General features: G+C 39.4%; 1 protein-coding gene across 8 annotated transcripts in view; it reads right to left on the bottom strand.

Annotated features, from left to right (window-relative positions):
* FBXL13 (F-box and leucine rich repeat protein 13) overlaps positions 1-14872 on the bottom strand; it is a 97605-nt gene that overhangs the window by 18133 nt on the left and 64600 nt on the right. For 5 of the 8 annotated variants that reach the window (XM_065049137.1, XM_065049139.1, XM_021296025.2 and 2 more), the window contains 4 exons: positions 12249-12332; positions 11991-12050; positions 4918-5052; positions 320-483 (listed from right to left, as the gene is read on the bottom strand). In XM_065049137.1, the coding sequence (XP_064905209.1) occupies positions 320-483; positions 4918-5052; positions 11991-12050; positions 12249-12332 (443 nt within the window). The remainder of the gene's footprint in view (positions 1-319; positions 484-4917; positions 5053-11990; positions 12051-12248; positions 12333-14872) is intronic. The other 3 variants (XM_065049141.1, XM_021296185.2, XM_065049138.1) reach the window with 1 other exon arrangement.

Below are 14872 nucleotides of genomic sequence, written 5' to 3'. Positions count from 1 at the left end.
GATGGCTGAGAGCATTAGGCCCAGTCTGGTTTTCTGCCTCATGTTCTCACATGCCATCGAGGTGACATTCTGTGTCTGCAGGAATTTCCCTAACAGGACATTGTCTGCCATAAAGACAGCGGGGTCCCTATTTCCCTTCACTTCTGGCTGACACGAGAATATGTGGATACCCACAGCAGCCCACAGGAATCTGAAGGCACTGATGTGGACACCCCCTAGATGAAGGAGCAAGATGGCTCAGGCCATGTACCCAGCATGGCAATGTGATGCCAATGAAGAAAAAACACCTCTGAATTAAGATTAAGAAATATCCACTTACTTGGTAATGTTTCTACAGTACAGCATCTTGAGAATCTGGAGTTGCTTACAGCCTTTCCAAAGACATTTCAGTGCCTTGTCAGTGAGATGAATGCAACCCGAGACATCCAAGAAGTGGAGGTAATGGCAGGCGGCAGCCAAGTATTGGATACAGCTATCAGTCATCTGTAAATGAAACAACAAGACACGCAGCAATTATACATTATTTAACAGTTGGAAGAAAAGAAAAAAAAAACACAAAGCACAATTTTAGTCTCTGATCTGTGAGAAAACTATGTTTTAAAATACTTTGTGGAAGTAAAGTTCCTGGCACAGTGGAATCCTGAATCTCTGCAAGAGGCCCTACAGGAACTGTCACTTAAATATCAGGAGCATATTAGGTATTAGTTACCTGTGATTCCAGCACTGTCTAAAGTATTGTGGGATTTTTTTTTTACCTAAGCACAATAGTGTAACTTTCCCAACCTCACAATTGTGCATGTAACACACAGAAGCCTTTAGCCTCCCCTGCTATTGCATAGTTTTCTCTGTTAGGCTGCACTTGTAGTTTAGCTAAATCAGTTTTGTATCTCAGTTCTCTATTGCAAATGAGTGTCTCAAACCAAGACCTTTTTAACTTACAGAGGTTTTCCTTTAGCTCTGAAGCAGAGCTGCTTAGCTCCACATCACAATTCCATTTTTCTAAAGTGATATTCATTGCCATTAACACTAGAAGTTACATTTGGGAAAAACATCAGACGTGGAGTCTCCGAGGTACATAAGCAGTCATGCGAGCTACTTAATCACTCCACTGACCTCAACGGGAACAGTCAAGAACACATTCTGCACATACTTTAATTACCTTGTTCAGTCAGGACCAAAAATCAAGAGGGGATGTACTAACGACCTTTTGAAGACACTTGATTAAAATCAGTGGAGTGGGAAGGTGGAAAGAGAGACGAGGGTTTCACTTGCATTAAACAGCCAATCTCAAGAGAATCGAAAAGGGACAAGAAGGCAAGATGAAGCTGGGACCTTGGGCTGTGGAACAGAAAATTAGCACACTATCTATCTTGTGATACAGTCCTCATGGAATATAGTGGTAATTCTGTGCCTTGTGCATTCCAGATTTAGCTACATGCTCAATCTTAAGATCGTAAATAGATTAGTAAATAGATTGAAAGAGTAATAAGTAGATTAAAAGATCAATAAATAGATTATATTCCTATTGAAATAAAAATAAATTGCTGACTATGAAGTCGGTATCAGATGCGTTTAAGAGAAATCTACATCATACACTCAATCCAATTGCCTTTAGAGGACTGAAGTACAGAATTCATTGATAATCGAATTGTGTCTTCAGAACTTTGCTATTTAAATAGCTGATTCATTTCACCAGAAATTTATTTTCAAGTCTTGCTGTATTTTTTCATGTGTAGGATATGTTTCCCCCAGCAAATTCATATTTTTCCTATGAAATAAGAATTACTCTTGAATCGGGCTCATTCCTTGAGTACAACTCAGAACTGCACTGCTGAATATCTTGTAGTATCAGCATTTGCAGTCTTACTTGCCCCTGTCCCAGGCGTACAGAAACATGACAGGGAGGCTCACCACACTGTCACTGAAGCTGGTGGGGTTTGTTCAAAGACAATTAGTTTGCTCCAGTATACATTATTAAAATGATAAGCTCTTCTAATTGTAAAGTAACCTGAATACCACATGCCAAAACAATCTTAATGGACATGTATTTCGTTATTGATTTTGTCCATGTTCTCTTGCTATGTTGTTTTGTTGTTTGTTTGTTTTTAATATAGCTGATGTTACAGGACATGACGGTCAGACATATTAACATATATGCTGTGGAACAGGTTAATTCTTACTTTAATCTCCTGACCATTTTTAAACAGCCTCTGAGTGGAAAATATTTCCTTCCTTAGCAGCTGGATCCCCTCAACTTATACTAGATGTTGCCAAAGGATTTGAAAGACCCATTAGTTTTAACATCCACAGGTGTACCCAGCCCATTTTATGGAGTTGCAAGCTGGATTCATGTCAAAAAAGGACTTGTAAACTAATGTGTAGGTTTATTTGAAATAGTCTTGATGTTCTTTTCTGAAAATAGTAGGGTATTTGCAGTTAATGGATTGGCTTTGTAACTGTTTAAATAAAAGATACCCTCTAGGAACAAAGCACTGGAAGGGGATTACTGGGTCACTACTTCTTGTTCCATTTGAAGGAACTACAAAATATGACCCAGCTCATTCCCTTATCAAAAGCCATCCTAAAATTCCTTAACACTTGGCCCATTTCCCTTCCCAGAATGCTGTTTTACAAGTCATTGCTCTGATAATTGGAAACTCACAGTTTGCAGCCTAAATGTGTCAACTGCCATTTGATAGGGCGTTTCCAGGTTGGGTTTTTGGTTGGTTGGTTGGTTTTGTGGGTTTGTTTTTGGCTTGGTTTTGTTGTCCTTTGTTTTGTTTTTGTGGTGTGGGGGATTTTATCGTTGTTGGTTTTGGTGTGATTTGGTTTGGTTTTGGTTGGTTGATTTGTTTTCTGTGTTAGTCTATAAGGTGTAGTGGAAACCATGGCAGAGAAGACTGCTTGCAAAAGTACATAACTACAATTACTTTGGGAAGAACTCCATGCACAACTTTTTATTATTACTAACATTATGGGAAAATAGCTTGATATCTATCTAAAAGCAATGGATACAGGAGATTGAGATGAATACATAATAATTAATGCTGTACAGCAGGTATCTGTAAGATACAAACCAAGGGCTAACGTAAGACACAGAGCAACTGCCTTGGCCTGGCAGATCTGAGACACCAGCCTGTGGGCTTTGGCCCAGAGGCTGAGAAACTCATTTTTGGAAATCTAATGAACTGATCAGAACACAAATAATTCGGGGCTGGCTCACTACTCAGCCAGGTCGCCTCAAGCCATCTGGCCAGAAGACTGAGGTGTAGAGGCACCGCAATGAATGAGAGGACACGAGGGCCGTGCACAGGGCTGGAAGGGCGGTCATGGGTTATGGAGGTGGGAGCTGGAGAGGAGGATGGCAGGGACAAGCGATGGGTGCAGATGTTGTGGAAGGGAAGAGGACATGGGCACTGCAGCAGGAAAAAAAGGGAAACTGGTCCAATGAATGTGACGAAATTTTAAGGGAGAGTTCAAGATGAACCTTTCCAAAAGTAGCAATAAACTTCATCTATTCCCACTTGATAGTGATGGAAGCAACGCTACAACATTTTATCTATGAAATTTAAAAAAAAAAAAAAAACAAATCAGAATTGTAGAAATTGCATTTGAATGCTTATTCTCAAATTGCATCAAGTGTTTGTTTTTGCTCTTAAGGAAGATAATTAAAAGCACAGAAATAATGAAATGCATAAAATCCAGAGGTATTAAGTCAGAAAGTACAGCGAAGAAGATTTATGCCTTCATAATAGCAATAAACCCAAAAGGGAACACACATTCTGATACAAGTAAAAGATAATTGAGATGCAGGACTTCAATCAAAAATAAATTACACAGAAAATGTAGGATGCAAAAACGCTGCAGTATGACCTCATTTTAAAGAGGAACTAAGTTTCACTATAGATGAATCTTAATCTAAATACATTAATAGCTGGAAATAATTGTATTTTTTTCAGATATGTAGACATCCTGAATGGAAGTTAGGTGAGCAGCTTTCCTAAAGGGATGTGAATTAATTCAATGTGGCTGCAACTGCACACGGTCTTATTGGTAATAAATACATACTCAACAGAATACACTACATTGCACTCAGCAAAACTCTCACAGTAACTTGGACATTAAGGGAATATTCATACAGCCCTTGGATGCCCAGTTTTCTGAGTCTCTTTCTGGCAGTCAGCAGAGACTTCTCCAAGAACTGGGGGCAGGTTCCCTGACCGATGCTTTGTAGAACACCTCTCTCAACTGACTGTAAAGAACAACCTAAGGAAGACTACCTTCCATAGGTATAAGTTACCCAAAGACCTCATAAATTTTATTTTCTTGGGCTTATAATCTTCAAAATAATTAAGCATGAATTTACATCTCTGGGTGCATCAGCTTTTAGGCACTACTGCTATTTTCAAAGTAGCCACTGCCCTGCCATGTAAAGCCATGGGTATAAAGTTCTTGTGCCCCAGTTTATGCTTTACCTGGGTTCAGAAAGAGCACTGGAAAAAAACAAAGCATGAAAATACCAAGAGTTGTTGAAACAAAGACACCATGCTTTGGAAGCACCCAAAACACCAGAAGCTGAGAGAGTATTTGCAAGAAGTATCACTAAAAGCCCCTCTCTCTTCACCCTTCCCTAGATATCAACCCCTAGAGAGACAAACCTTTACCTGATCCAGTGCAGACACCTTTACATTGTAGCTGCAACCATCAGAAGAATGCCAAGCACTCTCAAGAGCCAACTCTCAGAACCTAAAACTCACGGAAAGGCAGCTGAACTTGAGCTCTGATTTCCAAATTAGTTGGGTATGTTGTAGAATTGTGACAAGACACAGATGCCAGCAGGTCAAAGTTCTGAATGAAATCCGAAGTGCTTCTCTGCAATAGCAATCCCAGAGCTCTCACCCCATTTCTCGCACGAACCTTTGGGCACCCCGCGATGCTGACGGCTGTGAGTCTGCGGCAGTGAAACGCCATCGCTCGCACGGCTTCGTCCGTCAGCTGAGGGCAGGAAGAGACTCGGCAGCCTTCCAGGTGTTTTGTGCCCTTGCAGAACTCCTGAAAGAATGACAAACCAATCACTCTTAGGTGACATGTCTACTCTATTCTCCTCAGTTTATGACAATCAATCCTTTAATCCACATCAGGCACTTCAATTTTGCAGGTACCATCTATTAGTAGAGAAGTCATTCAGCTGTTGGCTTTAAATGTCACTAGAAGAAGAAGAAATGCATTAAGAAGCTATTTTCCATTGCTTATATATTATACTACATGTTCATTAGACTAACATTCATGTAAGTTCCACTGTATATATTAAATATGTTGGATTTGGGTTCTTTAAATGGAGCACAATGCAGAACCTAAAGGTTTGTGCTTAAAGGACCAGCCCCAAATACATTTATTCTTCCACTCTCTGCAAATGCCTATTTTTGTGTATATTAACTTTTCTCCTTTTTTTTGAAAAAAATGAACAAACAAATGTATCTGTATAAATTACAATATTTTCTTGGTAAGGAACAGGTAAGAATCTCAGGACTGTCACTCGGGAGCTGTAGCTTCTGATTTGCTCTGTGGAGCTCAAGCCAATCAACTGCTTGAAGTGTCATGGAATTCCTGCTGGTGTACCTGTTTGCTACAATTTCTAGCTTCATTTTTAGAGTGAATAAACACCTGCAGATCCTATTGACTTCAATTCCAGCACCTTTGTAACTCAGGTATTAGGTATTTCATACACCCTGTAAAACAGATCGTTTTGGAAAATACCATACCAGACCAAACTACTACTCCTGTTAAGACGTTCTAGCTCCTACAGGAGCTTTTCAGTTTTTACACAAAGGCCAATTACAAAGCCAACTGAAAAGACCAAAGGGACAATTAGACCAATTCAATATGTTCATGTATTTTTTATCTTACATAGTTGCACCTCTGGCAGGTGCAGAATGTTTGGTGAAATGCATGTTTAAGTGTGTATTTTAAATAGCCTAAAAGAACCCCACATAAAACTTTGCTTCTCTTGAAACGTGGGTAGTTATAACTTTGACGTACTATGCATATCTATTCTTTGCAATGAAACTCCTATGAAAGGCCACCTAGATTCATAAAATACACTTTTCTCCTTTGCCCTCTGAATCTTTGTTTACCTCTTGGTCTGAAACTTTTTCAAGCCTGAAAATATTCACTTCTAGGCCTCCAAGGAGAAGAAAGTAGACCCTAGTTTGTGTTTGTGGAAACCTTCTCCTGAAGAGCCTGCAGATGTAAACTGCGACATTAACTCAAGAACCAAACAACCTAAAATTATTTCTTCATGAGAGCATCTCAGAACATTTTGCGGCTCAATCAAAGCTTTAGGTTCAGTGAGAATCCTTCTGTGATGTCCAGCCTAGAACCATGGGAGCTGAGCTGATCTTCCAGCCCTACTAATCTTGGCCTAAGGCCAGTGTAATTTGTCATTTACTGGAATGGAAATTCTACCTCTGTAGGGGAAAGAAGGAAACACTTACATAGTAGATTGAATAAAAAACACTGATTGCACAAAGCTTTTCAAAACTTCCAGTAATTAGTCCTGAGATAAACAGACTGAGGGCTACATGGATAAATAACACATGTATGCACATGGAGACACACAAATGCACGTATTTATCATGCACAAATATTGCACATTTATAATTCTGAAAAAAATCGGTAGTAATCAGACAATTGATTTTGACACATAGTTATTTTTTCCTTATGTAAACCAGGAACTCAGGCGCTAACATACAGGTGATCACTGGTAAAAGTTAGCTCTTTGATGAGCAAAAAGTGTGTGGCTGTGCATGACTTTCACAAGTCTTACCTAAACAGATGCAAATAAACTTATTAAGTCTGAGATTTGTTTAATGGATTGGAATTTTAGAATTTTTTGTCTCTATGCTCACTCTAAGTTCTTTGTTCTATCTATCTCTCAGTGTAGCTGTAGCAAGGCAGTGCTGCTTGGGCTTCTTTTATTTTACAAATAGCAGGATGTGATTGCTTAACTTAGGACTGGTTAGAGTGGACAATTCAGAACTTACAAAAATTGACTTCTGTACGTTTCCTATTTCAGTCCTAGCTTTACAGGCTGTTACCCACAACACAGAAACATTCTAAACCCAATAACAACTGTATGTTTTTTATCCACGTGTAAGAGAAACTGCATTCCCTTCAGGATTAGGCCTCCGATGTGATGACTTAATCACCACATTCTCAGCGAGGGTACGTAGCACAGGCTGAAGCCAAGATTTCAATGCCTGTGCGATATGGTTATCTTGTTTTTATTGGCATAGTTTGCATACGTATTTAAAATGTCCTTCAAAGTTAGGTTCTGAATTTGCTCACAACTTTAAGTCTACCCCTACATTATTTTGCAAATAGCGCTAAAATTATATTTGCAAAGGAAATGGAGCTTTGTTTGCTCTCTTCATCTCTGTGTCCCTAGTGCTAAACCTATAGAGAAAATAACAGAAGAGGTTGTGAAGATAAATCATGTTTGCAAAACATTTAGACACTACAAAGAATTGAATATCATGTAAAGGAAATAACATTTTCTAACTTATTTGTACAATTTTAATTCTTTGTAAATAAGACCTGAGGACACACACAAGAATCAATATAAATATAAAATACTAAATTGCTGCTCATTAAATGCGCATCATCTGAGTTATGAATGAGTAAAGATCCTATTTATAAAATATGTGGCCACGTAAGCATTTACAGACTGTTATAATGCCTGGAAACAAGTAAACAAATTAACACTGTACAGTCAACATTATTTTTGGCAGTTTATAACTTTCAGCAATTTACCTTAACAGTGTTAGTAAAGCCTTCTTAATATGCATTTTCTTTTCACGTAGTTTAAATATTTTTGTATAATCAAAGGATGACCAAGACGTGCAGCATGCAATGGGGTTAACTCTACAAATTTTCTGTAATATCCTTAGTTTCAGCTTACAAAAAAAGGACTTGCCATTTCATTTCGAGTTACTTCCTCACCTCTTTTTTCTCCTGCCCTCCCTGGGCCCATGACAACACAGCTTCTGTAACTCCTGCCTGTACTCCCTGCTGGTGCTCTTTCCTCTAAATGTTCAAATTCATACGGCAGACAAGGAAAGCAGAAACACTTAGTTTTTCACAGTCTTTTTTTGAACTTACTCTGTGTAGTGAGACAACTGAAATAGTTTCTTAGCCAGAAGGAGAGCACAATGCAGATGTGAATATTCTCCTCCGAAAGCACTACAAGACTTTCCATGAGATACTCAAGGTGTACACACTTGGTAAAAGTTTTGGTTAAAAACATGGACCTTTACACAGAACATTCACAAACGGCCAGTCAGAATTATTCCTAAAGAAGCAAATCCTTATAGCCTGACGTGTATACTGGGCAACAAGATTCAATCCAGATGCATCCCTTGTGGTGCAGCAACAACTGACTCATCCTTACAATATATGGCTATAAAATGATGGATGTGGGAGCTTTAAAGTGGAAAAAATGTGGGAGCTGAAGACGGGGATTACGTGATGGCATCGCTTGTACCTGCAGCCTCACAATCTGCAAGTGTTTATGGGCATGAAATTTGTATCGTTAATAAACATGATTTAAGCGTTTCTGCTATACATGGTTAGGAACAATTCTCAGTTACAGTGGAAGTGCTCTTATTTGGATGTAAATCCTCTCTCCTACCTAATAAGAGGGATGTATCTTTTTTCTACCATAAAGTTACCAACTAGTGTTTATTTCTTATATTGCTCTGAAACAGAAAGCAGTAAATCTATGCAATCCTATTGAGTTTGTCAAAATATTTTGGAGACAGTCATCTCCGTTTTTCACTCTCAATTTTCAAACTAGGTCCGTTTCACACCCCCTTGATTAAGTATGGAAGTAAACAGCAAAAAGTTGACCCCTGTGCCCCCTTTTCGCGCCACTTGTGATTGAACAGATCTCTGTCGTGTTCCCTCAGCCATCTCCTTTCCACACCGTGAGTTCTGCGCTTGTCTGTTCCTTTTATAGAGGTGATTGTACCAGACCTCTGATCATCCCTGTTACTCTCTCTGAAGCTTTTCCAGTTTCCAGGGCAATGCTTTACCCATAAAAAGAATTATAGTAACACCGCATAACCGATTTTACCAAAACAAGAGTCAGTGGTTACCGCTGTGATGATAGTGTATGTCTAACAAATATCTGGATGGCAAATCTCATTGTTGACATTCATTAAAAAAAGCAAGAGTCAGTAGATCAGAGGTATCAAAAAATGCATAAGGATTGTAAAATGAAATTCAAATACTGTATTATTAATAATATTTCCATGGTAATTGCTGATTATTCAAAAGATAAAATATTTTCTCACTGTGTAACTTCATAATTTATCATCAAGGTAAATAACTGTCTTTCTACAAATTAATTAATTTCCTGTTTGATTCCTTTATAAAGATTATTGACCCTGGGAAATTTCTAACTTCATAGGCTAAGTTTGAGATCAGAACAACTAAACAACACATTTTTAACCTATTATTTTTATTTTAAGAACAATATCTAGCTTTACGTTGCCGGAATCCACTGTCTATAATAACCATTTTTAAAATAAAAACAATGGAAGAAAAGACACTTAGTGAGACTCAACAGGTGTCTTGCTGTGAGCATCGTGAGATCTTTAGAATAAGACATCAGTATTTCAAACACCTAGTTTAAAACACATTTAGTCCATTTTCTAGCAGATTAGTTTCATCATTAGATATGAATAAATTATGCATTTGATGTTTTCATAGGACATTTTAAAAGCTTTTTTATTCAAATCATGACACTGTGCAATTTGTGCTAATTTTCCCATAAAACAACTGAGCCATCTATTCAATCTGGTGAAGATGCACATGCAATTCTTTTTGAAATACGATTTGTTATTTTTAATCATAGTAGTCATATAATTTATGCTGGTAAGAAACGTGCCTTCAGACATATATTAAGACATTTTTGTGTCAGTAAGAGATATGATGCATAGTAATATATCAGCAGCAAATTAAGAACCATGTGTAACAGATTAAAAGAAATTCAACTATTTCATTGAGTGAGGCATGTTAAGTCATCGAAATATGGCATTCAGCAAATGACTGACTAAAGAAGCAGAAAGCAAGACCTGGAAGCCCACAGCAGCAATAGGAAACCTATCTTCTAGACAGAAATCAGTGAAGGATTTGTAAAGCAAGAAAGAAATAATAGTACCAGCAGTCTAGATTGCAGTTTGCACAGTACAATTCACTAGAAATTGGGGCTCTTGTGGAGAGAATTTCAGAGTCAAGCAGAAGGCAAAATTCAAGATTAGAATAATAGAAACATAGAATCATAGAATTGTTTTGGTTGGAAAAGACCTTTAAGATCAAGTCCAACCATTAACCTAACACTGCCAAGTCCCAGGCTTATCTCTAGTGAGCCTGGTTTTATCTCTTTCCCCCTTCAAATCTAGTCTAAAGCTCTTTCAATGAGTCCCAATAACTGCTGTGCAAAGATCCTTTCCCCACTTTGAGACAGGTGTACCCTGTCTGTCACTGGCAGGCCCAGTCTCATGTAAACTGACCCATGATCATAAAACCCAAAATTCTGGTGGTGACATGAGGCTCAGAGGCAGGTACTGATGTGCTGGCTCTTCCTGCTTGTTCCCCGGGACTGGAAGGACAGAGGAGAACACTACTTGTGCTCCTGATCCCTTGACCAGCTGTCCTAAGGCCCTGAAGTCTCTCTGGATGGCCCTTGGACTTCTTGCTGCAGCTTCATCACTGCCTACCTGAAAAATCACTAACAGATCATAATCTGAGGGCCGTACCAGAGCAGGAAGCTTTGTCCTCACATCTTTATCTCTGGCCCCAGCAGTGCAGGGGAAAGGGACCTGGGGGTCCTGGTGGACAACAGGATGACCATGAGCCAGCACTGTGCCCTTGTGGCCAGGAAGGCCAATGGCATCCTGGGGTGGATTAGAAGGGGGGGTCGTTGGTAGGTCCAGAGAGGTTCTCCTTCCCCTCTACTCTGCCCTGCTGAGACCACATCTGGAATATTGTGTCCAGTTCTGGGCCCCTCAGTTCCAGAGGGACAGGGAACTGCTGGAGAGAGTCCAGCGCAGGGCAACAAAGATGATGAAAGGAGTGGAGCACCTCCCTTATGAGGAAAGGCTGAGGGAGCTGGGTCTCTTTAGTTTGGAGAAGAGGAGACTGAGGGGTGACCTCGTTAATGTTTACAAATATCTAAAGGGTGAGTGTCACGAGGATGGAGCCAGGCTCTTCTCAGTGACAACCAATGATAGGACAAGGGGTAATGGGTTCAAACTGGAACACAAGAGGTTCCACTTAAATTTGAGAAGAAACTTCTTCTCAGTGAGGGTGACAGACACTGGAACAGGCTGCCCAGGGAGGTTGTGGAGTCTCCTTCTCTGGAGACATTCAAACCCGCCTGGACACATTCCTGTGTAACCTCATCTGGGTGTTCCTGCTCCGGCAGGGGGATTGGACTGGATGAGCTTTTGAGGTCTCTTCCAATCCCTGACATTCTGTGATTCTGTGAGGAAGCAGACTTCCTAAGAAGTGGGTCTGGTCTGCAAATCAGGCCTTCTGTTCCCTTCAGAAGGGAGGCTCCTATGGCAATGACACTTTTTTACTTTTTGGAAGCAGTTTTTGAGGTGGGTCGTATCAGTGACACCTCCAAGCTGGATGAACCATCATCCTCATCAGTGTTCGGTTACACATGCAGAGCGTCGTGCCTCTCATGCAGGGGCACCTGGGAAGGTGGGGCGGTCACAGAGGAGACACCTGCTGCACCGGGCAGGAGCCGGTCACCATTGCCTCCTGCCCCCTTAGGTCACTGTGTTAAGACAGACAGAGGAAAAGGAATCCTCTGTATTGTGTGTCCTGTCTGCCTGTCAGGCCTGTCCCAGGGCAGGCAGGGTGTGATCCCAGTCGTCCCTCTCCCTTTCGCACTCCCTGGTGCTCCCCAGCCTGCTCACCTCCTTCTGGAGCTCTGACAGTTCCTCTACCTGGGTGCTCCTCCCACAGGGTGCTCGCTGCTGCTTTCATGGAAGCAATGAAAAAAAAATTGATAGGAATAAAAGGGAAGAATAATTTGTAAGAGTGAGAGTGTAGAATGGTGTAATGAAGAATGAATTATGACATACAGAGTAAAATAAGACCGGTTTTGGACATGGTTAAGTTTTAAGAAACAGAGAGGCTTCCAGGAAACATCAAGGAAAGAGGTGAAGTTTTACCTGAATCCCAGTATCACTGATGTTTTTGCATTCTGATAGAGAAAGTTCCTTTATTTTTCCTTGGCGTCCAAGGGCCCTCAAGCCCTAAAAAATTCCAGAAAATTTAAATTAAAACTTAATTAAAAGCAATACATGCAATTATATGTAATTACCTTTAATATGTTAAAATGGTCAATAATATCCAATGCCTATATATTAAAGCTTCTAAGAATTCCATCACCTTCGAAGACATTCTCTTCAGCAGAACACATATAGTTTATCTTCTGATTTTTGCTTGAAGTATGTACAAGTTTTAAGAATTCTTTGCAGAAATAATTCAATTGAGAAAGAAAAAAAAATAGATTTTCCTACCTGTTCAGAAGGAAAGAAACTGAAGAAAATAGTGTGGTGTGAAATACTCACACAGGACACAGACCAGGAATCTCATAAAGCAAAACACACTTACAGACACTCCAAAATTTAGGGTTGAAAGAACTTTTCACAGATTCTTTGTTGGAAGAACAAAATACTATTTGCTATGATGAAATAATACCTTAAAATTTCTGCCTTTATGATTTGCTTACCAGTGAGGGCTTTGTGGCTACAGCTGTGGTACGAGACAACATCTGAAATGGTGCAGTCGCACCCAGAGGTGCATGAACAACCCCCGTATTCAAGACAACAGCGAGCTGAAAACTTCAGTAAATTCCTGGTTTAGGAGTCCAAAAGGATCTGAAAGTGCTTTCTGATTTTTACTGCTTGTACACCAGGAAATGGGACCATGTTCCGATCCTAAACTCTCTATTCTGAAGGAGAATTAAATGTTGATTTTGTAAAATGTATTTTGATAGGCACAGCAGAAGATCTCTGTGCTTCATATCAGTAAACTTTACTGAAAAACAAAGTTATCGCTTCGTTGCATATGGTTAATAAATTATCTACAATTAGGCAGTGAACAGCACTGCATGGAGAGGAAATATCTTGAAAAAACAAGCGCATGTAAATAGTGTCTGGGATCCAGATGTGGACACTGTAATGATAATGCTGGAAGAGTGCGGCTGCAGTTCAAATTTTGCGAATTCCTGAAAGCTCACAGGCTAAATAAAAACAAAAAGGATCAAGGAAAGAGATTTCCAATCGCAGCTACTTAGGGAGACAAAGACATTTGCATTTTGATCAGCAGACAGAGTTATGTGGTGACCACTATTTTCAATAACTTAATGAAACTATTAGTATATAGATTTCAAACCTTTGTTGACCAGAACACTACTTAAACCCCAAATGGGTTTATGTCAGAACTTGAATTCCGTACAGCAGAGACTGATAGTGATAGGTGTGACCTTATAGACATCATTTCTTCTTGCGTTTTTCCTTATTTAAATGTGGTATCACTTTAATACACATGGCAATGAAATACTAAATAATATTGTAAAGTTTTGTTGCTGTGTAACAACTAATGCTGCTATGACTTCAAAGTTAATTTATAATAATTTGATATAACTAGAGTGACACTGAATCACAGAACAACTCCCCTTTTTTTTCCCAAGGAAAATCAAGGTCTCGTTTGAGGTGTTACATTAATAATTCCAGATTTGAGAAAAGAAAGAGTGAAGACACGGAAGACAGGGAATGTCATTAGGAACTGTCTATTACATAGGAAAATTACAAAACTTTTATGTTTCCAAAAATAAACCTCTTCAAACAAGCTCTACACAGGAAGTCTAATCTATATGAAATTTTTAACATTACCTTTGTATCTAACATATATACAAAGGAGCTAATTATCACTAGTTTTATTAGACTTCCAGATTTATTCATTAGTGTTCCCTGATAAATCACATCGGGGATTCCCATCCAGGATACTGACCTATTTCCAGAGACTTTTATCTTTTACACTAAGTTGAAAGATATGGTCAGAGCTATCATATTATGATTGGAGCTCCTGGATATGGATGCTAGCAAAACAGATACTGAGCAGCATACAGACCAGGATCACGTACTCTATGTGTCTCCAAAAACATATTTCCCCTTTAACATGAAGGTGTCACCCCATCTGTCTTGGATCAATCATCTGTTGCCGTGGAGAAAGGGAAGACTTTGTCCTGCATCTCTTGCATAGCATGTATTAGTATATAACCACTTCCATTTAGAAAATAAAAGAAACTATTTATTCCTCTCCAATAGCTGTGGTTTTTTTCAAAGCGATTTTTGTTCTGTTGCTTTTACTTTATTACGTGAGGCCTACAAACATTTGCAGAACATCATTTATTATTATTTCACCACGTTTTTTGCAGATGAGAAGATAAGTATCGACTGTACTGGTTGGTGAGGGTCTTTACTTGCTAAAGACAGAAGCCCCCGGAGGTGATGGCATCCCTAAGCACTGCCCTTCGTTATTGACATTCATGAGCTGCAAGTCTCTGCCTTTCAACTGCAGACTGCAATGAATGTGCCGTCTCCCGCTAATAATAACCATGTGCTACGCTGTTTTAAACGTCTTCTGAGGTTTCTGCTCACATACCTCTCTGTAACCCTACAGGTCAGCATCTGTAATGTGTCTTTATGTTCCAGACACACACAGATGTTAATTCCTGCTCATAGCTCAAACCATACAGACTGACCTCAAAGTGACTCTGATGTTGGAA

The sequence above is a fragment of the Columba livia genome, chromosome 1 (genome assembly GCF_036013475.1).
Source record: "Columba livia isolate bColLiv1 breed racing homer chromosome 1, bColLiv1.pat.W.v2, whole genome shotgun sequence".
Lineage (NCBI taxonomy): Eukaryota > Metazoa > Chordata > Aves > Columbiformes > Columbidae > Columba > Columba livia.
Note: the sequence above shows the minus strand (reverse complement) of the source record. Positions and strands in the feature narration are given on the sequence as shown.